The sequence below is a fragment of the Poecilia reticulata genome, linkage group LG6 (assembly GCF_000633615.1).
Source record: "Poecilia reticulata strain Guanapo linkage group LG6, Guppy_female_1.0+MT, whole genome shotgun sequence".
Classification (NCBI taxonomy): Eukaryota; Metazoa; Chordata; class Actinopteri; order Cyprinodontiformes; family Poeciliidae; genus Poecilia; species Poecilia reticulata.
The window spans coordinates 13,973,652-13,999,739 of record NC_024336.1 but is presented as its reverse complement, the minus strand read 5'-3'; the positions used below and the strand labels follow the sequence as shown (position 1 = coordinate 13,999,739).

The 26,088-nt window shown below is 40.0% G+C and overlaps 2 protein-coding genes across 2 annotated transcripts in view; one reads left to right on the top strand and one right to left on the bottom strand.

Annotated features, from left to right (window-relative positions):
* The window catches only part of wwox (WW domain containing oxidoreductase), a 156,450-nt gene extending 146,266 nt beyond the window's left edge, over positions 1-10,184 (top strand). The window contains exon 9 of the mRNA XM_008411349.2: positions 8,971-10,184. Coding sequence (XP_008409571.1) covers positions 8,971-9,162 — 192 coding nt within the window. The 3' untranslated portion in view covers positions 9,163-10,184. The remainder of the gene's footprint in view (positions 1-8,970) is intronic.
* Positions 9,435-26,088, bottom strand: part of LOC103466047 (transcription factor Maf) — a 47,398-nt gene continuing 30,744 nt past the window's right edge. Inside the window, exon 3 of the mRNA XM_008411351.2 lies at positions 9,435-10,129. The gene's annotated coding sequence lies outside the window, so the exon portion shown is untranslated. The remainder of the gene's footprint in view (positions 10,130-26,088) is intronic.

The window sequence follows — 26,088 nt, the reverse complement described above, 5'->3', positions numbered from 1 at the left end:
ACGTTTGGTAGAAGTAATTACTAGTTTGCTTGATAGAACTTGGCAGAGTATCTTATGATAAATCGCTTCATTATAAACCTGGTTACTGAAAGCAGTGGTACTCGGTAGGTTCAAAAAGGTTCAGTGAACGTGACTTAAAGTTCTGAAAAATTATGTATTTTGTCTCAGTTGCCAAAGTTAAAAGACCAAAATCGTGCTTGAAAGATTGAATACGGAGGAAATAATAGATATTTTTCTTTCCAACTTTTCAAAGAGTTTGTTTTTGGTTGATGTTTATTTTTGCCTCTATTGATGACATTTGCCTGCCCATACTCTTAATGCTTTCTTCTCTAAGTTTGTCCAATTCCCTGTACAGCAATAATAGTTTAAAAGTAACAATTTTGACATTGTACTCTATTCTCAGTATTTGTCCACTGCTGAGTGCATGCTTTTTGAGTGATGGCTCCAATCATCTCCACTATTATACAGTAAAGAAAAACAGCTTAGTTCGTGCTTTAACGGTGTGTGGGGGAGGAATTTTGCACGCAGCTCTTGGGTGTTTGGCTCTCAAGTGCATCCCCTCTCATAATATGCGTGTTTTATTTCAGTATTCCTTTGTGGTCGGTGGTTTTTACAGCTTTACTTGCACCTTTAAAGCAGCTGTATGTACAGCAGAAGCATTCTGTTGAGGTGTCATCCTTCATTCAGAGTCAGCACTGTGATAATGAGTAGATTCGGAGATACACTCTACGGGCTGCCAGCGAATGTAGGCATACGCGTGGTTATGTTTGGACGTCTGTGCATATTTACACAGTCTGCGTATATGTGGATATATCTATTGCGCACTACGCTTGCCTGTATGTGTCGATGCACACACCTGACTCTGTATGTGTGTGAGAGATTTTCAGTGTGTGAATATGTCAGGCTGCCGCAGGAGACCAATTAGCTGGTGCATCAGTGAAGAGGTGAGCATAGACACACCTGTGTGTGGCCCTATTACACCAGCTCATCACACACTCACATACCGACACACAGACAGCGTTGCTGTGCTCATAATAGAAATATACTGACAGTTACAGTACGTTGACCATATGGAGTAATGACTTCACCGTGTCAAACTGTCAGCCGTGAGTCACCAGCATGCCTTATTCCAACTGCATGTTACTATCTTAACAAACTTTTGTGATTTATAGGTTATCTTGGTGCTGCTGAATGCTTGTCATTAGCTATATGTACTTTACAACTGAAAAATCCCTGACCTTAAGCTACACGCCTGGTAGCATTCATATACAGGTGTGTTGCACTGATGCAATTAGGTGAGAGCGAAAAGGCAGATCACAGCCAATAAAGCAGCCAGTCCTCTTCATGTATAATTCAGATCTTTTATGGTGGGCTACGCACCCATATGGAAATCCTAAAGGAGGACTAAGGCCATTTCCAGGAAGAAAAAAAAAAGCCCCTTTAAAAGCTAATCCCTGCACCAGAGTCCCACACTTTTTACTGTTCCTTTTTTAATGAATAGGTGTCCAATAAGGCCTTTTATTGTCTTAGCATATGTTGCTTTTATTAGGGGAAAATAATTAGGTTGTGCGTATCCCTTTGGAAGTCCTCTCAGGATAAAAATGAGATAGTTTCACAGTCGTTGCGCAAGTCCTTCTGATTCCCCATCATTTTCCCCTTGGATGCCCCGTGTCCTGTCGCCCTTACCTTCTCTCCTGCCTGCTTTCCTGCGCCTTCTCTTTGTCCCTTCTGTCTCCTTAATGTTCCCCTCCTCCTCTTGTCCTTTGCATTCCCTCCACTTCATTTCTCACTTCCTCTTCTATTGTTTCCTTAAACACGATGGTGGGGGTGGTGGCGGTGTGTGGGGGGGTGCATTAAATGTATGCAGCAATGTTGCACTGAGCTGCACATTTACACACGCATGTAACAGACGAACAATCACCGTGTGGCAGGAGGCTGTTGATGACTGACACTATGTTGATCTTATCAGGTGCAAACTGGGTAAGTAGAGGGCCGCAGAGAGAAAGGGAGAGTAATCGTGCTTTGGCAGGTGGTGGTGGGGGGTGCTTTGTGTTGKGTTCCTGTCACTCCTGCAGAGTTTCCCCCTCTGCTCCTTCCTCTCTCTTTCTCATCCTCTACTACATCCTCTACCGCTTGCCTAGAAATGAAGACTGGCAACAAGGCTCATCTGTGATCTGGGACACCAGGGAAAGGGATCCATTTACCTCAAAGATGTCATACTGTAATCGTTTACCCCGGAGACCTCTGTTACAGAAACACGGTATGGCCGGTCATGTAAGTTATGGGCCAGGGGAGATGGGGCTGCAGGCGAATAGGGATCTGGAGATAGTTGATGGAAAAGAAGGAGCCGAGCTAAAAAGCAGAAGGGCAAGGCAGGCAGACGGAGAGATTGAACCTCGTGATGAAGTAAAGGTCTGAGAACCATGCGGGTGGGAGGAGGCTGGTCCTTCTATACTGCCCTTAATGCTCCTCGGGGGAGCGTGCTGCCTTTAGGTGAGTATTAGCCGTCCGCCTGCGGGCTAATGGACAGACGAAATATAGTTTAGTCCATAYAGATGACCAGAGGTAGACTAATCACTGGGGAGACCTGTGATGAAGAKGCTTTGAGCTTTTGACCAAGCCATTCCTGCCGCTGGCTGAGGTAAATAAAGGGACTAAGGCGCTCCCTTATGGACCAAAAGAAAAGTAATACTAATATTTTGTCGAATTGCCTCTAGCAAAGTCACAAATGTATTTCTGCATATATACATGATGGGAGCATTGCTCTCTGCTCTTCCTCACCACTCTGGACTCATCTGACTAAACAACCTCCTTCCATTGCTCAGGAGTCCTGTCTGTCTGCTCTCTGGGAAATTTAAGCGTTTCTTCCTGATTGGTCTCACTAATCAGTGGTTTTCTTCAGGCTGCACAGCTGTTTAGTCCCAGTTCCAACTCAGTCCCTTTAGTTGTCTTCAGATTGTGTCTGTGGATGTATTCTGAAGGGCTCTGCATGGTCAAGCCGAACTGTCAAAATCAGTTCTCATTGTTGTGGCTATGTGACAAAAATCATGTTGTTTTGTTCACAGCCTCTTGTCGTCGGCTTCTTCTTGTCACAAGCCCCCTGGCAAACTTCTCCAGCACACGTGGTAAAACACCATGACATGTTTTACCACTGCAGCGGGAGGAGGAGCTCGGCTCGGCGTGTCTTGAGTACCGTGAAAAGTTTTGTGCAAAAACGAACATCGAAAAACCACAAGACCACACGTTGATGGTTCAACTTTGGTCCGACCACGCTGGACCCTTTACTGTCTGTCCCTTTATTGTGTTTCTGATTATTATTTTTCGTAGGGTAGACGATGCACCCTTCAGGTTTTACTAAGACTTAATTCCCTAAAAAACACGCCTGCCTGAAATTTTCCACCAGCACAAAATGCTGTCCTCAGAAAGCTTAAAGAAATGTTGATTGCGATCATATTCAGTGATTGCAAAGGTGTCTGGCTTTCATGAAGCAAATTCTAAATATTTTGAATTTCATTTTAAACTTTTTTGAAGCATCAACACAAAAAAACGAAACATTCTGAGGAGTCACACTGACCAGAAATGCTAACTCGCTATCCTAATCTGAGCTTTGGTGYACCACAGTCGGGGTCACAGAGGCCATTTCAGATTCACTGCCGAGTGTCAGGGTGCTTTCTAAAGTGTGTGTGGAGGTGTTGTGAGTGCTAATCTCTTTTCATCTTGGTTGAGTGGGCAAGCTGAATGGATGGACAGCTTGTTTATCTGAGAGGGGACCGAATTACCCAGGATTCCTACCACTGCGAGGCCAGGCACGCTCAGTTGAGCCGTCAGCTTGCAGAGGGCTTCCCATGGYTGAGRCAAACAAGGATCTGCACTTGGGTTTGCTTTCAGTGATTATTTATTAAATGTAAAATATCTTTAGCACAGATTAAAAATCAGACACTTCCATATATCTTAAACATCACAAGTTGGGAAAGAGAGAGAGAAAAAAAACAAAAAAAAAAGAAAACAAAAAAAAAACATTCCTGAAACAGAATCACAATCAGATCAGAGTCCCACTTAGAGGGGTAGCTACTCCACAAGGCCGGGCAGAGGGCTGAACCAAAAACTGCACTCCTCCTCATCCCTCCACTGAGGCTGAAAACCAGGAATTGCTTTAACTAACACATACTGCAGCCACATTACACCTAATTTTAGAAAATAACTTATTTCACCAAATTTGGAATTTGCTTTCTGTCGATGAGGAGAAAAAACATGTCATTTTCACGACACTTTTATTCAGATTTTGAATAAAAAAATAAGAGAACGGCACTCGATTATTGTTTCTGTAAGCTTGCCAAGATCAAAATAAGTTTTCATAAAAAAAATAATAAAAATGCCTACTGCATATGCAAAGGGCGTTGACATGGCAAGCATGGACGTTTGCCGTAATGATCTGCAGTCGGTGCCATGAAGCAGCTTCTAAAACTGCGTCGTGGGCACGGATCGCTCTGCCAGCTTCAGTGCTGCCGCTGAACTGGAGGGCCATCACAGGGGTCAGCTGTTAAAAGCCGCCCCTATCTCGTGTCTCTCACTCTCTCTCTCTCTATCCTCTGCCTCAACCCTTGCCACTGTACAAATGCCAACTTGACAACAACTGACACAGATGGTGAGCAGAAACACGGGACAGGCAATGGAAGAGAACCACCCACAGGAGTAAGAAAACAGGAAGACTCTACACACACTGTCCAAGAGAGGATATTGCCTGACAATAATATCAACTCATTTATTTATTTATTTATTTATGTATTTATTTTTACCTTTTTTTATTTAACTCTTTTACCTTTTTTCTACTTTTTTTGTTTTTACTTTTCTTTCAGCGCATGCTATGTGAGGATTTAGGGATTATAAAAGTACCTGAAAGAACTGCAAGGTTTTCCGCATGCATAGACTTTGGTATTTACAGGTTTGTATGTACAGGCCAAAACCAGACTGCTCTACAGAGATGGCTTATTTACACTCAGGTCGGAGGGAGAGGTTGATGCTGTAACTACAGATGTGGGGGGTGGAAGGGGGGTCACATGCATAGGGGTCAGAGAACGCTTGTACAGCTGAGTACAACTCTGACGATGAAGAGACAAAACGAAACGCGGCAAATGTAAGAATACGGATTATTTAACGACAAAGCATCTTACCCGTGCACCTTTTTGCTTTGCGAATACGCTCAGTATGACTCCTAGTTATTGCTYAACGCTTTATTAGGACATTTCTATTGCCAGTCCGTGACATGAGGTTCTTGGATATTGGGTCAATATTTTGATTGGAAGACTTGGATCTGGTCCCAGAGCTGTTCCAGAACTGCAGTGCTGAATTCAACGGTAATGCAGGCTTGTGCAGCTCACCAAAACAAAAAAAAACAAAAAAAAAAACACTGTTACTGCAGGGTATATTTCCTCAGTAACGTTGTTTATTATCCACAAAAAGCAGATATTCACAGAAGTAGCTTACACAGAACCTGCTGTCAGGTCTTTCTCTATCCTACTCTTTTGGTTTGCTGTCTTGCTGTAATCTAGCTTCTGCTTTTGCATATTGCTAAAGTTTTGGATTCATTTTGGCGCACGTTTTCTGTCGCTTTGTCTTCTGTCCTTAGATTATTAATCTTTGCGTATGACGCCGTACTCAAGACTCTGACCCGTTAGGTTCATTATAATGTTCCAGATGTTCAAACTTTATTTTACTCAGCATATTTAACTTAATTTCTTTAAGTGCTTTGGAAAAGACACATACCTCTTAAGGTTTTTCACATTTTGTCACATTACTGACTTTCAACATTTTAAAAATTACAAATCTGGAAATCTGACAGAGTAACATCCACTGGTTTTAGCCCGCTTTACTTGGATGTCCATAAATAAAATGTAATGCAACCAATTGCCATCAAAAGTTACTGATGTGGTAAAACTAAAATTGCATCTGGGGTGTCATCCTGAGGACATGATCCTGATAGTGAAACATGGGAAAGTCAATGTATTGTTTTTCCTCAGCAAGGAGGCGGGAACAAAACCCACAGCTACAATAGATTGGTTCAAATCAAAGCGTATTCATGTGTCAGGAGTGACCAATAAAAGTCCAGATTGTGGATTTTTGGCAGACCTAAAATCTCATATTCACAGATTCCCTCCATACAACTTTGTATTAATCTATCAAATAAAAACACATTAAAGTTTATGGTTATTGTAACATGACARATGTGAAAAAGGTTCAAGAGATGTGGATACTTTTGCAAGTTGCTGTAACTCTTCAGCTGCAATTAAAGCTTTGTTCTTATCTGTTGAAGAAATTATCCGGGGTGACCAGAGTAAAAATGTTTTAGGTTGTGAACTGTCAGCAGGCTGCTTKTTCAGAAAATTATATTTTCATTGAGGAAGTTTTTTTTCCCTTCTCGCTATTCCACACAAATCTTACATGTCTCATTTGCTCAGCTTTAAACCTTCCCTGAATTGATCTCGAGTTCAAGTTCACAGCTCTAGTTGGAAAAGAGCAAAACACCAAGGATGTTTCTCAGAAAGTACTGTACACAAGTTAATGATTAACATTTAGCCGGAGAAGATAAAGACACACCGAAAGTTTGCAGACAGCTAAATTTACAGACCTCATCTGCACTTGGAGATGGGTTGGAAATGGCTACTCTTTWCCATCTGCTTCGATCTCTTCATGTCTTTCTTCTTCTTTTCATTCATGAGCAGTTACTCGCCTGTGCCATAAATGCACAAAGATTTGCATTTCTGTGCAAAAAAGAAGTGTAAAAGACTTTTGTTCATGCTGCCCGTACTTCTACCTCACACACACCTTGCCTATCCTATCTGCAAATGCACAGACACACACACACACAATGATAAATGGCTGCGGTGGGTGGCCAAGCATGTTAATGCCTAATCTCATCAGCCTTATCTCTTACAGAGGTCACAAGATCAAGTGGTGTGGGGCTGAGCTAAACACCAATAAGATTGTACAAGCAGTCTATGTAATAGTTTATCTGGCACAAACTGCACTGCCACACTCTGGGTTTGCTTTCCAAAGAATGTTAAAAATCCAGATTCTAAAAGTTTCATTTGAAATTGTTACTGGAGTAGTGTTTGGTAATTGAGCCGCTCAGAAAGCCAACCRAGTTCAAGGTGCGTCAGCAGCTACAAAGCCCAGCAGCGCCGAACTCCTCTGTCGAGTTTGAAAGCGGTTTTGCTTCTCAGACGAGCTAAATCAGATGCCCTCGGTGAGGRAGATGAGTTAGACCGAGCGCTTGTGAACCTGTAACTCGGAGACATTGCTTGGCATTTAAGCGGCTTTGATATGCTGACATGTGACGTGGACGAAGTTATCGCCTGGCTGGCAGGTGAGACAGACAGCGGCGCACAGAGAGATGCGGCCGTTTCATCTGCTGTTTACCAGCTCGCTCATCACACACCGCTTCAAACACGCTCAGTCTGCTGCTGCAAAGTTGCGGGGTCGCATCCTTGTGTGGATCTGAACACACAGCTTACAGGAGGGGGTTGTCTGTGAGCTAGTTTGTTTCTACTGATTAAATAAATTTWWAAAAAAAATTAAAAATCCTCTTCCTGCTTTGTTTATTGCATATGCATTTTGCACATATTTATTTTTAAAAACCAGAATCTTTTCACTTCATGTGTATTAGCCTCACAGCTGCTTTATGAAGCTGTTCAAACAGTTGGCATGTGACGCGTCTCCATTATGCATGCGTGTATATATTTGTGTGTTTGACTATTGCGCATATGGGCTCGTCTCGGTGCGTGCCAGTGCTCTGTGCTAAAACTCTCATCACTCTYATCGGGAGATAAAGTGGGCAAGCCATTTCATGTGGTCGTACAGAAGTCGTCTCCAGCCTCGGGTGTTTCGCAGGGAAGCTGTCACAGCAGCTTTTAGCCGGAGCCGCAACATGAAAGATCCCTCTTTGAGCAGTCGGGTTATGTGTGTAATTCTCTCTGACGTGTTTATTCAACTTTCATTTTCAAATGTCACAGAAATCTCTCCCCCCCACAACCACCACCACCTCCTCTAAGAATATCCCCGCTAATTACCGCCTGAAAGGACATGGTGTGTTAGAAAACTTAGCAGGTTGCGCCCATGCACCCTTTCAGTTTTCAGAAACAACATAAAACTCTGTGAGTTTCTGAGTTTAAGACTTTATGACGCTCATAAATAAATGTACTTAGAGGAAATTAGTGAGGAAGCCTTCTGGAATGTGTGTGTGTGTGTGCGTGTGTGTGTGTGTGTGTGCGTGCGTGTGCGTGTGTGTGTGTGTGTCCTTACAGGAAAAAAGAAATGCTCTTTTTTTTCTATAAGTTACTGACTTATAACTTAGATACAGAATTATTCTTGCATAATTTCCAACGCTTATATTTAACTTTAAAAGCCTGGCTCAACCGCTGTACACATAGTGTGAAAATATACATCTTCATTTCCACTGAAACCTATTTTTGTGTTATTTACATAAAAGCTGCATTTTCAGTGGCGATTCCCGTCCAGACTGGAGATGCTTTTACCCGTTCCCACTGCGTCTGCGCATCTGGAGTTTTCACAATGAAGTCCTGTACATGCCAGGTAGAGAAGTAAATAAACAAATAAATATATGTACACGGATATATGTACAGTTATGTCTATTCGAGGCAGTCCTCATTGGGCTGAGAGTAGGGTGAGACAGCTTGTGTGTGAAAGTCTTTTTATTTTATTTTTCCTGTGGCTGCTCGGTCCTGCTGTCTCCTCTTCCCGGACTCCCTGCATGTTTGCGTTTATCTCATAAAAGATATCTGGATGCCGCTTGCCGTTCAGCCTTTCTCTGGACAGGACACCTCTGAATGTCTGTGTGCGAATAGATGAGTTCTCCATGTTTTGTCTCCTCCTGCAGGATGAACCCAACTAAGTCGTCTCAGTGCCACTTATTGTGTCCTTCTTTCTTTTCTTTTCTTCTTTTTCCGTCCACAGCAACAAGGTGCTGCCACCACGGTGTACTGCGCAGTGGCCCCGGAGCTGGAGGGGTTGGGCGGCATGTACTTCAACAACTGCTTCCGCTGCCAGCCGTCCAACCAAGCCCAGGATCTGAGCAGCGCCGCCGGCCTGTGGGAGCTGAGTGAGCGCCTGGTTGCGGAGCGATCGGTCGGGATCCAGTCCCTCTAGCGGACTGAGGTCCAGGATGGCGTGAGGAAGAAGTCAAAGAGGAAGCTGTTGATGTTGACTTGGGGGGTGAACTTAATAAAAGACTCTGACTGCACTATACAAAAACTGCCAAACCACAGAGGTCCGCATGGATATGTCACATCACTACAAGGCTAAAACACGCTACATACACAGTAAGGAGGGGGTTTCATTTACAGCTTAAGTTCAGGTGTAACTTTCTTTTGGTACTTTATAGTAGGAAGTGGAGAACTTAGAAAGAAAAGTTTTATTTGTTTTTTTTTTCTTCCTGCTGTCGTCTTGTAACCCTTTGACCACACAAAGTTCATGAGTAAGCTTAGAGTCGGATTGCAGCTATGGGGCTATATAAGAAATATCATCTTCCAATTGAATGTCTTTGTAATCAGTATCATTTTGGCCACTTTGGTGCAGACGTTTCTGCCGAGATTTGGAGTCTAAACTGTTTGAGAAATAAAAAGTAGTGAGCGCAGGACCCTTACGAATATATAAACACACTAGAGGTATGTTTCTTATGACTATTTACATTATTCTGCAATAATTTAATCTTTATCAGCGTCCTTACTTGTTGTCTGTACAGTATTTACATCCACCTGATTTGTAGAGGGCGTCCTAATTTTCTTCTTGCTATGGTCAAACTAGAGTTTCCATACTAAATCTGAATTACAATTTGGAGATTTATGGAATGATGTTTTACCACTACGTAAGAGTCTTATTTACAAGTACCGGGGTCTTTCGTTTTCTCTGTGTCTCCTCTTGCTTGTTGTACGAGAATTTGCGATTTCAGTTTGTCGTTTCGTTTTTAAATTGTGAGCTTTAATGTTGAGCCTCTGTATTTGGGTCGGGTTGTCCTGAAGCCGCTGGGAGGGAGAGTCGCTTTTGAGACATTGTGCTTCATGGCAGTCCAGGTGCCGTAGGTTGTTCATAAAACAGCAGTCCAGTGTCATAATATCTGAAATTAAAAGAAGAAAGGGGAAAAAAATAAACATGGGAAAACATTCAACAAATCCATGTGTTTGTTTGTTTTTTTGTTTTTTTTAATACGAAATTCTAAAAGTGCATTCATTTTGTAGGTCGTTAGTGGGTGATATTTGTGTAGGAAGGTGAGGAATAACTTAATACATACATGTTATGCACTCAAGCACACATTAGATGCAAACAATCACATTATTGAAACTTCAGATAATGTGAGTAAAAAGAGCAACAAAGCCACAATTAATAACAATAACCTAAGTCATTTTTAGATAAAAAGATTAAATGTATTTTTATCCTTTAAAAAAAATAAAAACATAAATACTTTTAAACTTGAAGCAAATAATATTCCAGGAAAAGTGACCGCCCTGCAGCGCTGCTGTGTCCTGCAGGTGTCTTATCATAGTCCTTTCACACCACTGGACCCACATCAGCAGCATCTGACATGTTCACACTCAGAAAGCATTTCACTAAGTTTTCCTGCTTATGAATCGACTGGGATTGCACCTGAAAATTAAATAAGAATATATAATAAAGGTTGTTGTTTTTTTTCCAATGACAGTTTTATTTTAGAAAACAGCTCAAGAAGAAACTTAGCTAAATAAAGTCCAGTTAAACACTATTTTAGTTTTAAACTGTACAGAAAAAAAATGTATATGAGTGCTGTCCATGGTGCTGATTAGGCTCTTAACATTTTATGAATATTTTTAAAAGTAAATATAAAAGGTTTTATTTTAACCCTGCAGATTGTTGAGCCTCTACCTGAACCTCTGTGGAGGATGATCTGACAAAATGGTTGCAGACAGATCTCCATGTTGTTTACGTTTGATAAAACGTATTATTAATCTTATTCTTTAATGCTCAGTCGTACAGTGATGGCAGAAAGACAGTACAACTCTTCAAAAGTATCCATGCTTCTCGAATGTTTTTATACATTTTGCAGTAGACATGACTTCTCTGAATTTTCAAATGACAATCTCTAAATTACGCCATGCTCACTTTGCATCCAGTCACCCTGGAACCACCTTCAGCTGCGATCACAGCTCCAAGCCTAGTGGTATGTCTGCACCACCTTTGGAAATGAGGAGGCTGAAATCTTTGTCCACTTTTTGGGAATAGTTGAAGAAGCTCAATCATTTTGGATGGAAACATTCTATGAACATCAATTGTAATATTCACAGACCCTCAGTTGTCTGGACTCTGATTTTGGTCATTTGAGCACATGAATATGGTTTGATTTGAACTGCTATAAACTGTTCTCATTCGATATGTTCAATATTTACCTCCTTTCGTCTACCAACCAACTTTAACTTTTTCCCCTATTTCTGCTGGAGAAAAGCCTCTCCGCAGCATGATGCTGCCACTACTATGGTCAGATATGCAAATGCAAATGGAGAATTTGCCATGTGCTTCCTATTTACCATGTCTGTGTGTGACCACTGCCTGAATAATTTATTGGCTCATTTAAGAGAAATTTATTTCAGGAAGCTTTTAACTGGACAGGAGACAAAAGGAGAATTCTCTGGTGGTGAACAAACAGCTTGATGTCTGCGGTGGTCTGCAGTGCAGTGACCGCAGATCTCTGGGTGGGTCCCTGAGTGGACAAGGGAGGGTCCTGCCTGGCTTTCATCCTATCGATCAGACCGTATCGGAATCATCTGATAGCTAATCGATGAGCTACACTTCCTCTCTACGAGCAGGAAGAAGAGAGAATCATGGCTTTCATGAGAGGCGCACCTTGATCCTTTGACCCTGGACTCAACTCGCCCTCTCCCCCCCTCCACGCCACATCGTTTCCTAGTTTCTCCCTCTTCTTTTCCCCCCGTCCCTTTATCGCTCTCTCCCGTAATAACACAGACTGCTCAACGGTATAATAACCGAAAAGTCAGTGTAAACCAAATAACCAATATACTCTGAAATGTTATTTTAATTTGCTGGATTTACAGCTGATTTTTTTTCCCCTTCACTGGGTTTATTTCAATTTAGGCAGTAATTGTTTACGACACACCATTTCATTTTCCATTATTGTTTTTATTTCTTCTTGTGATTAATTTCACCTTTCAGAGAATAATTATGAGAGGATTGATTTGATTATGCCTTTGTTCTGCTCCTATTGGCTCCATTGACTGAAGGAATGCCATGTTGCCATTTCAAGCGGATATATTTAATGATCACAATCAATGTTAAAGCTCTCTCTGGACTCAACTAACCCAATAAATATCTGCCAAGAGGAACTTTACCATCTTACTACGGTAGGCAATAAAAGTCTTACTCTCTGCTCTCCCACCTCCCTTGCTGTCTTTTCATCTTGTCCTTCTGAAGATGGCTCCAGGAATGAAATTGTTGATCAATTTTCATAAAGTATCGCTGGATGCGAGTCAATGGAAATATTGTTTTCTTTCAATATCTAACTGTGTGCTTTGCTTGCAGATTGTTTTTTTTTTTGGAGTTTAAGACTATAATGTAATTCAAGCATCTTCATGGAACTACTTTGGGATTGATTAGCACCATTTAATAATATTGAAAAAAAAGTTATCTATATTGCAGATTTTTAAAAAAAAAATTTTTAGATTATATTAAATGCAACAAAACAGAAAGCTTACTTGTTTACCATTTATTTTCTCCCCTGGTAAAAACATACATTCAAATAAATATTAAATTTTATTGCTATAACATAATCTGACACTGTAAGGTCCAGCTTTTAATCTGATTATGTTCCTTCTGCGGCATATACATTTAGTTTTTAAGAAAATCACCAGTTCAGTCATTTCTTTAACCCTCAACAGACTCTTTAAAATAAATGAAAGTGGAGCTCCTTTTAAATGTCTATTTCTTAAAGTAGATCTTATTTATCAACATTTTGTATGTAAGGGACGCATAAAACCTGCAGCAAGAAACGGACGAGTTACCATAACCACCGTTACATGTTTTTGTTATGTAGGTTTTCTAGTCACAGAATCATTTACTCTCTTTCTTTGACTCTTTTTTTTTTTTAAAGACAGTGAAAGATTTCTGCTAAACACACACACACACACACACACACACACACACTTCAACTCACTGTAACTATTAGCAAGAAATACATGAAAATGCATATCAGAGAAAACGAAATCCCCACGACATGAACACTGGTAAACATCAGTGTTCACATATTTGACTTTGGTTTTAGATATAATTTCACCTGGGAATTAAAAGTTTGATTTTTCACATTTCTTAATGTGAAATTAAGAAATGTGATAAATGTGATAAAAATAAAAGATTATTTTAACATTTTTCTTTTACATATTTTACAAAACTGGCTGTTCTGCATATATTTATGCTAAATATATAATATTTCCCCATTTTCTGAAAATCTAGCAAATTTAGTCATTCACTCACTTCTTAAACAAGAAATCACAAAAAGTGATGCGTGGTAAATGTGGATGTTTTTATTCCCCACCTCGCCTCAGTCTCTCATTTGGTCATTTATAAGTGGCTTTAGAAGCAGCATTTGAATCCTGATTCCTGGCATGCACTGATTTCCAATCAAATGCACTTATTTTCCCCTGTAGATCTGCTTGTGCAATCTATAACTTTCTGTTTTTTTTTCTTTATTGAAGTCCCAACACAGTGCCTTTGAGGAAATACTTCCAGCTCCAAATCCCCAGTGCGTCCTCACTACAAGACAGCGTGACCTTGTAAACCCTGAGTTATTTTACTCACCTATTGTGTGAGGATAGAAAGAAAAGGTAAGAGAAAGGGGAGAAGAGAAGGACTGGGGGAGGCAGGGAAGGGGGGAGAGAGCCCCTGCCTGTCACAGCTTTCAAACACAAAGAAAAATGAGCACTTGGGCTGAAGTACAATTATTAGCCCCTGTCTACAGATTCATCACACCATAGAGAGGCAGGAGGGAGCGAGGGCGGAGTGGAGCAATAGGCTGAGTGGAGAARCACTGGGAAAAAAAAGAACTGTGAGGGTAACGGCAAAGCTGTGCAGATGAAAAAGACAATGAGGAGGGGAGAAAAGTGCAAGCAAATAGAAATGGGGGCTGTTACACCGTAAACGCAAAATGAAGTATGCAAAGCTGCTGGGGAGCCGCGAGAGTCGAGGGGAAGGGAGATTTTGGGGAAAATAAAAGAAGAAGAAAGAACACAGCAGAGGTAGAGGTAGAAGAAGGTAAAATGAAATAAGAGGATTTGTCAGACCAGTGGTTGGTGGCAGTAATAAAGCCTGCTAATCTGAGGGGAAACGCTTGACTGCTCACACACTRACTCTCTTGACGCCACACTTTACCACCAGGCCAGGCCAAGGTCACACACACACATGCACACGTGTGATCATCCCAATCCAAACACACACATACAAAAGTGGAACAAAGAGGTGCAGCTTACATACGGCTTTGAATCGGGTGTGTTTTGGTGCGATTCTAAACTTTGTACAATCACTTCACCCATCGCTGCAACTCACACGTTCTGTTAGGCCTCTCAATGTTTTTTGTTTTTTTTCCCCTCTCTGTCACTCATCATCTTCACAAAACTCCCAATGCAGCCATGTTGATTTTGAAATCTCATTTTTCTCCGTTTCTTAACTGGCTCCGCGGTGCGGATCAATACCTATCAAAACTATTACATAAATACATCTGTCATGAGCAAGATAGCAGAGCAGCGACGCGGAGTTTCTTGCTGAAGCCATCGTAGGGCGAAAGGAGGGATTCGGWGCACGCTCTCAGAGGACAGTAAGTGTTATTTTGTGTGACCAGGTGTGTCAGGAGCTGCGAAAGGTTGTTATTGAGCCTTGGTAAATGACCCGTAACCTGCAGTACCACACACTGAGCCTCYAAGTGCAGCTTTGTTACTGTTACTGTGTCACTTCCTGTGTTCMTGTAGCTTCCATSTGTGCTTTACATATCTAATAGAAAAAGCTACAAAAAGGTACAAAAATAAATKATTTTTAAGCTACAGCTACACAACAGTTGGGATCCCAAAATCAAAATCAACATCTGCTTAAATAAGGATTCTTTGATGCGATTTTTTTGTATGCTGTTATATTTCATTTGAGCTCTGCTTGCCAGCAACATTTGGCCGTTTGAACACTTTCCCTGTCTTTTATGCTCACACCTGATTTACATATTAGTGACAAAGAAGCTAAATCTCAGGGAAAGAGATGAACACAACATGATGATGCAGAAGGGAAATCAATATCAGCATTATAACACTCAAAAATGACAATAATAATAATTATTATTATTAATAATAATGTTTTCTTAATACCATCATTGAGTGCTTCTTTTGCTACAGACGATTTATTTTAAATAATAAAATGCTTTAAAGTGTGGAAAAATKTTTATTTTCTTACAAAATGCCATTTATCATGATAAATGATTATCCCAATGCACACAAACAGGTAAACAAGACATGAGATGTGAAGGGATTTGGAACAATAAGACCAACAAGTATAGAAAACAATTAGTTTGACCTCATGAGTTTAGACTTTCTTAATCTTTTAAATCGGTCTTCATCCACATTTCCACTGCRTATTTCTGAGAGTTTCCAAGTTTTTCTTCAGGGTTGTTATACTCATTTTCCATCCAGTTCCAGGTTATTTTTAGTGTTTCCAGCTACAACTACTTAACTCTGAGCTTTGAATCAGTCAGAAAGAAAAGTGTCTCCACCTGAATGAGAGCTGTGTAGACATAACAGAAAACAAATCMRATTTGGATTTTCAAGAAAAATGTCAATTTACTCACGATTTCCTTAATACAATCTGTGAAAATACAGTTATTTTCTTTATCACCCACAAAAAGATTCCCAAAGTACTATTAGATGACAATATGGCATCTGAAAAGCTTACAAGGAAACACATCTAYGAAACCYGTGTGACATTTTTGCAGGATTTCTTTTAACCTGTAGATTATTTTTATGCCTAGCATTTCCACTTTTGTCCCTCAAATGTTCACTTTCCTCATTTTTTATTTTACAATTTGCTGTTAATGCCAATGACTAATAAAGYARCAATATCCAAAKAAAAGCTGTGAAGGAGTTTTAGAAAGCTTTAGAAATGTTGATTAAAACACTTGGAAAGCAGATAAAGCAGTTTTCTGATTAGAAACGGGCTAAAGAGAGTCCATGGGTAGAGASAAGACTCAGTTGTGACTCATGAAGTTTGGTTGTTTGATGAGTTAATGAGGTCAGAGCTGTTGCCTTCATGAAACTCACCATTATTTAAGGTAAATGTTACAGTTCAGCATCTGTTTTGACTGAGATGATCGACGTTATTTCAATACCTTCTTTCAAGATGYTAATGTTTAGCTATGATTTCAAAGGTAAAACAGACAGAAACTGTTCTGGTGTTTCATTGCATCTGTCTCTTCTGGAGATACGTTTTTCTTTTTTCGTTTTTTTCCACTCTCCAGAATTAGATTCTTTTTCCTCTCACCATCCTTTGGCATTTTTCACACTTCACTTTTTACCGACAACGCTGATTAATGGTGCGATACAGATTTACATGTCATGCTGAAATAGCACAATAACCTGCACGCAGATAATCACCTCATTGAGAAACACTCTGGCCTCTCTCCATTCACAATTACTATTGTGTATTTTATCATAAAACCAGTCTCCAACAATGCGCCTAATGGGCTTATTGGCAGCCGACCAGAACCTGCTTGTAAATAATTCTGATGGTGTTTGGGTCTAATAAATTACACTCAAATATGCAAACACAGTAAAATCATAACAATTTCCAAATGTGTGCATGGGCAGAGGTGGGGTGGTGAAAGGCGAGGAGATTTATGCTGCTTGCAGTCGGCCGGCTTCATCACTCACTCAGCCATCTTCAACTTTTTTCTTTTTTTTTTCTTTTTTTTATTTGTTTAATTTCCAAATGCGATTGCTCCACCACTCCCCCTCTTCTTGCTGATAAATGCAAAGGATCATGGGTAGAGTGGAGCAAGATTAATACGCATAATTTTTTTTAACTGGACAATCATACCCAGCCCCATAGCCCTCTTAAAATTAATAATAAAAAAGTAATGCGGTTAGAGTGCTCTGAGGAGTAAAAGCCATTTCTGCCGGAACATGATGTAACCAACCGCTGCAATGTAAACTGATCCAAGGCAGCATTTTCTTACTGTTTGGATTTGAAAGCCTTTTCATCAAATAAAAAAAATATCATAAATTAAAGTGGTGGCTTAAGAGTAACAAAAGTGGTGTAAGTGTTAGAGTGTATGAAAACAAATTCAAATAACAGTACTTGTAAAAAGTAACCTGTTATTAATAACTATATTGCAAAAAAAAAGAGCCGTAAGGATGATTCATCTTTTACAGGGATCACAAGAATTATTTTCTTACATTCAAGAGTAAGAAAATTTACAGTTTTTGTACGTTTTCAAACTGCAACTATGATTAAAACAACAGAAAAACCTCACATGGTGCATGAAGAGGGCTCCAGAAATTGCAAATAAAAAGCCTTTTGCCCTGTAGCATCTGAATCCTTCAGGGTTCAAATTTGTCATATKGAACGTTGAACTAAACTTTATGTTCTGTTTCTCCTTTAGAGAAAAAAAAATGTTTTAGTTATCATGCCAAAATATTTGTTATATATTTCTCAGGATTTTAGGCATAAAAGAAAAAAAGTAAAATCAATACGAAATCAATTATTAAATTCTCTCTTTAAAATTTCACTAGTTAAAGGAGGACCTCTTTAYCTAACAGCCTCGTCCCCAACCAACACTGACATGTTTCTGTGTAACTGCATTTGAAATAAAGCTACAGAATGGATCAAACTCTGACATAAAGYATGAACATCACTCTCTTAAAAATGATACAGCTACAATTGTAACTATCATTTATCTCCATTATCCCTGACATGACTTAAAAAGCCATCTTAGGCTAACTAATAAACTTGGTTTATTTAATAAATTCATTAAATAAACTTATTTAATATTTACTCCCTAGTCATTTGATGGAGAGAACCTCATGTTCCATTTAAGTACACACACGCACACACACACAGACGCACGCAAATAGTGAGACATTTAAAATTAAATCTTAAGCTAAAGTCTAATAAATTTAACATTTGTAGTGCAAACACAAATACAATYATTTCTACAAGTTTATTAGTGGGATTCCTAAGATTCCTAAGATTCCACTTTTAAAATTGTTGATCAATATATGTGCTTCTTTGATTTGTTTTTTTTTTCTTCTTTTTTACACTTTAAGACTTAAAAGCATTTCTTTTTAGAAACTGACAAAGCATATTTGGGAAAGAAAGGCGGATTAAAACTGGCAATCATAACTAAAATAATAATGTAGTCAGTCTTGTGGTGCAGCCTGGGGAGGAATATATTTGCACCATTGGAAGAATAAAAATGTACATTGATGTGAATTGCCTTAGTGTGTACGTTATAAATGGGGGTAGAAGAGTCACCTCTCAAAAACACACTCACATACCTACGAGATTAATTACAAGGGCCGTGAATCACTGTGCAATTAATTAACTCATCGCCAGTAATGAGTGTGTGTGTGKGTGAGTGTGTGTGTGTCACCCAGACAGTCCCTCCATCTCTTCACCTCTCGGCCTGTCCCCCCTCTAATTGCTTCCCTCTCTATTAAAATGCAGTCTGTTGTGACATCACTCAACCCTCCGAGAGAGCAAGGCCAGTGTGCTGGACAAGCCACACATACACACACACACACACACACGAACACGCACACACACTTTTCACAGAGCACAAACTGGGTGGGTTTAAAGGAAGATGTGAGACGCTGGGAGAAAACTATAAAGATTTGCCTCCTTGAAAGTGAGAGTCAGAGCGAGTGGAGAGCCAGCAGAGAACAGAGGCGCGCTGAGAAAAATGAAACGCTGATGGTCCACAGGGTGCTTTAAATCCATCGAATCATTCCAGAAAGCTACTGAGCCACTTTCACATCCGATAACTCCCCGTGCTTACACAGGTTTGTTAGTGTCATAACGCTGGTGAGTCACTGACAGAGCAGAAGGAAAACTGTTGGGGTTGTTGTCATTTTTGCTTGATTTAATTTGTGGATTATGTTTGCAGGTTGCAAACTTYATGAAGAATTTCATCAACTTCTAATAATTTCAGTACTTAATGTCTCTTCGGTAGACAGGATATTAACATAATCACTCCGAATGACGTCTGACATAACTTTAGAAAATATTTGTTTCTCATAAATAGGAGAAACAAAAAATACTTTTTTTAGGCCCTGATGTRCAGAAAAAGTTACAGTTCCACATTGGGGTTTATTTAAAATGATTTAAAAAGTTTGTCAGATTTTAAACTTTCTTTGAATGTTAGTTACAAAAAAATTTCAACAATAAAGAAATGACTTTCAGGTAAAAAAAAAAAAAAGCCCTGTTGTAGTTTGAAGGGAAAAAAAATTTAATCTCGAAAAATTAAGTCAAATTGCAACTCCTTAAATTTTTGAATAAACACTGAGCTCCTTAAAGATTTTTTAAATGTTGATTTTTTTTCCACATACTTAAATGCTCCACATCATCAAGTGACTTAATACAGAGACGTAATGTGATTAAATACAAACAAAAGTTTTTTAATGATGGTATATTATTAAGATGGAAGATAATGACCCAGAACAAAGGAAATATTTTTGTTCTTAAGAACTATTTGCACCGCCCTTGCTTTCTACAACTTTTATCAAATCTCAGTGATAACAGCATCTCACATCACTGTCTGATCTATTTTTTAATTCAGCCACATTGGAGGGATTTTGAGCACGAAGGAACAGTTTCAGTCGGCATATGTATGTATTTATCTCGTTACTTTATAATGATCAGTGTGTCTAGAAAGTTTAAATTAGTAAGAGATGTTTTCCTTCTCCCTGGGGAATAAATATATTGTGACAAATGGGGACCATTTTCCTCTGCAACTCCTCARACTAGGAAAGACAAGAGAAACTGCTATCATGGCAAGGCAGGAGAAGGATGCAAGAAAACAGCTACTGGWGTGAACCTGACCACTTTTACAGTCAGATGATTGTTCCAAAATTTACAATAGAAACTGTGACAAACGTGCTGACTGAGCACCCATGTAGTGTGAGGGTAAYATACAGGGAAGAGAGAAAATCTGAAGCTCGCTGTATCTTTGCACTTTGATCCTCCAATTTTCTTAGGTTCAAAAAACAAACTTGCACTGCTTTACATGAATAAATTCTGTTTGGAAAAAAAAACTAAACAGGGATAAATAAATATGAAGGTCCAGAATAAAATTGTTTCAAACTCAGTTACTTTTGACACATCAACCTTGAATCTCTGTTTTATGAAGACGAGGATATCGACTTTATTTCTGCTGCGTTGTTSCTGAAAGTCGCCACGCGAGGAGCAGCTTTTGCGACATGCATGATGATATTCTACAGTATATTAAGAACTGCTTGATCAGATTTCTGTGAGGATGACAATGAAAAACATGACAATAAGTCAGAACTCAGCCTAATGCGTGGCGTTCCGTCCCCCCGCTCCCTTTCTCTCATTGTCTCCCTCAGAGCTAATCTGATTGGTGAATAAATCATGCTGACATCAGCGTGGATGGAAGTTGGTCCACTCCTCGGCGAGGTGAGAGCAGCGGCGTGCTCCACGGCGATCACGGGGACAGTGGATAACAAATCTCTCTTTTATCATTCCCTGACTTTCCCTGACATTTAAAAAGCTATTAACACCACTGAGATTCACCCTCGTGTACATTTCATATGGAAGCACGTCCCCCTCAACACACACATATGTGCTCGCTTGCTGCTCAGTCACAGGCTTTTTACGCTCTCGTGTGTGTGTGTGTGTGTGTGGGAATAATCTCAGTGATAATGCAAGCCCAAATGACCCCACCAGAGCAGTGAATTATACCTTAATAAGATTTTCACACCTGCCCCTGTTCTGTGAGATTAAAGGAAGGAGATTCAGCGCACCGCCGCTGATACGCTGACATTTTGGGACACTGATCTCCCCCATCAAGATGCAGAACCTCCCTCTTCTGCTCCTTCCAGCAGTTTGCAACAAACGGACGCCGAGCGCGTGTTGTCTTGGAGTGACCGCCTCTGTAAATGGTAATTATCCACCAATTCATTCATATGTGCAGGCTGCATACACTGTAAACACCACCAGCACAATAGCATTTACTGCTGAGCACTGTATTAATTTACGGCCCATTATTGTAAAGCCCCACTGTTACAATGCGAGGGAGCATTTATTGTAATCAGAAGAATGATAGAGACTGGAAACACTGCTAATGTATGTAATGTACCCACAACCAGTCCGCCTGACAAAACCGAACACTGGCTAATGCAGCAAATGACATATGGCCTCGGCGTTTGTTGTTAGCATTTATTAGCCGCGAACGGAGCCCCGAGCGTGAAGCGGCTCGTGGCTAATTATGCTTTACTGTGTCTGCGTGGAAAAAAACAAAAAAAAAAAAAAAGAGAGAGAGAGAGAGAGAACACATTGGTCACTTTGATCAGCAGGATATTACATGAAACTGAAACTGAGCCTGTGGTTCAGCTGCAGCGTGAGTCATGCCTGGCAGTGGTTCACCACAGATGCAGATAATTTGTTCACACTGCGCCCTAAAAAGTATTTATACACCTTGAACTTCTTCCATTTAAGTCAAGTTATATAGGCACACACTTCACTTTATTTTTGTTGGAATTTTAATGTGACAGATCAACATGAAGTGGGGCGAAATTGTATATGTGGCATTCAAAAGTTTAAAACAATGTGACCTCTTTGGTTARTACCTTGTAAAAATCACTTTTTGATGTATTTATAGATACAGACATTTTGGAGTCTGCCTCTACCATCTTTGCACATCTAGAGGCAGAAGTTCTTTGCAAAACAAGTCAAGCTCAGTCAGATAGGATGGAAAATGTCAAATGTAACAATTTAAGTCTTAGCACATTTTCACCTAGATCTAAGATTTAAAATAGGCCATAACAGAACACATGATTTATCCTTTAAACTAAATAATTCTGCTGTAGCTCTGGGTGTTTGCATAGAGGCGTTTTCTTACTTGAAAAACATATTTGCATCTTACACATGTTTTTTTTTTTTTACGTTTTGAAAAACACGGACTACTTGCCTTCTTTGTTAAAGTTATGGTGCAGTTTGTGTTCATCTSTCAGTCACATAAAATTCCTCCAAAAAAAAAATCCCACTTTGAGGTTGTAATGCGACAACATACGAAAACGTCTGTACTGTAAATGTATGTTATGTGCAGATGGTCTAAGAATGTTGATGATTATAGATTGAATATAGTTTTTTGTTACAGTGGCCATAGATCTCGTGTTCCTCTGGCATGTTGAGAAGACAGAAGACACGTCTAGAAGAACTGAGACAACCTGAGAGACGCCTCCAGGGAGGAGTTGACTCCTGGTTTAAAACTTCAAGCAGGGGTGAAATAAGTGGTGAATTCGAAGATTAAAAGGGAGAACACAACATAATGGGAGCAAAAGTGGATTGTAAAGTTTAGAAAACATCTCCAAAATGAGAAAAAGTAAGACTAGATGCCCCGTCTGTGAAACACAATCCCGAGGCAGTGAATTCTTTATTCYACATGTGCGTATATGCTCCTCATGCAGTGTTGCAAAATGCATGATTTGTTTCTTAACTGCAGGCTAAGAGCGCGTTCTGGAAAGAGCAGCTGGATTTTGGATAAGTATTGAGTGAATGACAGGAGGAGGAGGTGCAGAAGAAGGAAAGGATCCAAACAAATCATCTTCCACGAGGGTCTGCTGAGCAGAAGATATTACGCTGACGGGGTCTGACGAGCTCTGAGCTGCAATCTGAAAGCTGCAGGCCAAGCAGCCTGCGACTCCAGATAGTAGGTGTTTCTGCTCACATCTGTTTTCATCATGCGTGAGAAAGTTTGGCATTTATTCACATCTCTGTTATTAGAGTTTCCACTCACGCTGAGAGGCGACTGCGTTTATCTTCTCTTATGAACATAATGAGCTCAAAGACCGAGGATGCTTCCCTCGAGTGATGCTTGTTTATGATTCCTTCCCCACTTGACTTTGGCTTTGTCTATCATCCCTCCTGTGTTTGTCATTTTGTATTCAGTGTGTTGTTATAGAGCAGTGTCTGTCCTCTCTTTCGGGGCAGGGTAATGCTCCGGGTCTCACCCCGTGTCCATCACTCTGCCTGCTTCAAGTCAAGCAGAGCCGCAGGACAACGTCCCACAAGAGAGAAACGAATGAATGGTGGGATTTAAAAAAAAAAAGAAAAAAGAAAGAAAGAAGAAGCACAGTTTCAGTCAAATGCCCGGTAATAAATTCAAAATGATATCTTACAATATTTGTTGAGGAGGTAGACTCAAGCATTACAACGGAATAATTGCAAACCGCCGTAGGAGCGAAGTGAGAGATCAGTTCAGAGATGGAAAGAAACCCAGTGAGTTATAGGTAAGACGAACTGAGTGAGATGCTSAAGAGAAGAGTAGCGAGACAGACTAGATGAGTTACGGAAGTGGAGAAAGATGGAGCTTTCACACATGGAGACTGTCGGGTGATTTAGGGTGAAAGGACACAGAGACAAGTCCTGCTGCGAGAGGTGATAGACCGAAAGAGGAGTAACAGATTCCCCCGCCRCACAACGGCGCTGGCTCTGTCTGCTCCGGTGCATCCGAGCCGCTCCTCTCCCCCTTTATCTTATCTACACCAGCATTCATGCACCACATGTTATGTAGACAAGCACAGCACAACTCCACATCAGGGCCAGATAAAGACTCATTCAGGTGACGGTAGTAAGCACATGTCTTCTCTGTCTGGGATGAAAGGATAAGGAACACATAGAGCAACTATATGAAAGAATACCAAGCGTAGACAGCAAAGAAAAACTAGTACTATACCCAGTTACAATTAGTCAAAGCATAAATTGTGTCTCACACACAGTCAAACCAAAGCAAGAAACTTTTTTATGAAGTTACCAGAAACACACCARGAGCTTGCTCTTATATCTAGGAAAACTGATCCGATCATGAATCACAAATTGAAGGAAATAAACAAGCGTTGCAAGAAAACAAAAAGCTACTTTTACTGTAAAATGTTGTATTTCTTATTTGGTTGTTCACCTTTAATATTTTTGGAATCTGTTAACTCAGTTGAAACTGGAGCATTTGCAATGCAGACAAACTCGAAGGACGAATCTGTTGCAGGAGCACAGTGACTCTCGGATGGGCACAGACTGTGTCGTTAATTCAAAGAAACGTTCAGCAGAAAGAATTTGAGTTTTTATAGTTTTATTTTGCAGTAACTGSGGTATTATGCTCTACAGCAACATCTTTGGTGTGTGAAATACTTTGAGGGAATAAGAAACCAGGATTAATATCACACTAAGTTGTTTTCACTCCCCTGTGCAATTACCAAAGCATAACCATGGTTCTGGGCGGTTCTGACCAGTTTCCGTGTTTGCAGGATTATAACGTTTTTGCTCTCTGACTCAGTTGCAGACATTCCTATGCAAAATGACTCTATAGCATCGTTCTGTWAAAACGCTTGGAATGAACATAGTCATAGTCGTATATTGGAGTCACATGATCTCATTCCCTTGCATTATGTCATAAATTATTGGCTATATTTAAATTATTTGTTCAAGACAAGTCCAAAATGTTCTCAAGGTGGGTGTAGACTGACACGTAGTTGGTAAGAAACGTCCAATGTCCAATTCTCTTGTTTGAATCCAAGGTGTTGGGTACAAAAAGAGAAAAACTGGTGGATGAAATCCCAGACATCCAAACATCACTGACTCCTTCTTAAGGTTCAACATAAATAAACTTAATGACCTACGCTACACGAACTCAGCTGTGTCTAAATCAGTGTAGAAGACACATCCTGACATGGCTAAAATATTATTTCTGAGCACTTTGTAGATGTTTATCTGCTTCTACTTTGYGGGTCAGGATCTGTTGAACAATCAAAGTGCTTGGTGTGTTTTCTAGCAGCCAGCAACTTGTCTCCTTCTGCACTAAAATGTTTCCCTTCCAAGAGCTTCTGCCAATGTTGAGTGCACAAGTTCATATATTGATTTATTATTATTATTTTTAACGTGACAGGGCAAAGGAAACAGACAGAAAAGAGTTGAAAAAAACCATGTGATCAGGTCTCACACATCAACGATTTAACCAGAGTTTATTCCTAACGGAGACGATGCAGAGGGCCCAAAATAATCCAGAGATGGTTCATCAAAACCAAAAACATCATCCTTTGATATTCAAACTGGCATGATGTGATGAACATAAAAATCTTTGCTGTGAATAATTTTAAAGCCCCCAATTATTTTTACTCATGGAAAATTTAGGTTCAAAATAATCTTGATTCTAGCAACATGTTTTTTTCTGAATGGAAGCATTATTAATGTTTTGCAGAGTGGAGGTGTAGACTAGGTATATTTATGAAACTCATATTTATGAAACTCATCACCAAAGATGAATCATCTAAAGGTGAATCACTAAAAAAGCAACTCCGAAAATGAGAAGGGTTTCATCTCAAGACATATTTTTCAATGATTTACTGAGTAGGATGTAAATAATTTTCTACACTTAATTTTTTTTTTTTACATTGTTTTATTATGTTTTATGCCTCATTTCCTGCCAGAAACAAACCAGTTGGTTCAGATTAATTTCACTGCCTGTGTGTTTGTGTGTGTTGCAGCAGCTGCAGGTATTTGTATGGCAGCTTCGTCGCGTCTGTATTTTGGCGGTGTGAGGCGGTCACTAATCTGTCTGACCTTCTGCCTCATTTGCATGCACCGCCCCTCCCCTGACTGAGGGATGCCATGACCTTTATTAGCTAATTAAGAAACATAACAGAAATAAACCTGACAGAGAGGGAATGGACATGCACACAAACACATAAGAAGACATGAGCACACACTCACAGCATGGTCGCTGGCAGAATGAGGATGGCAAGAAAAGCTTGAAGGCTGCTGGGGGGGCGGGGAGTG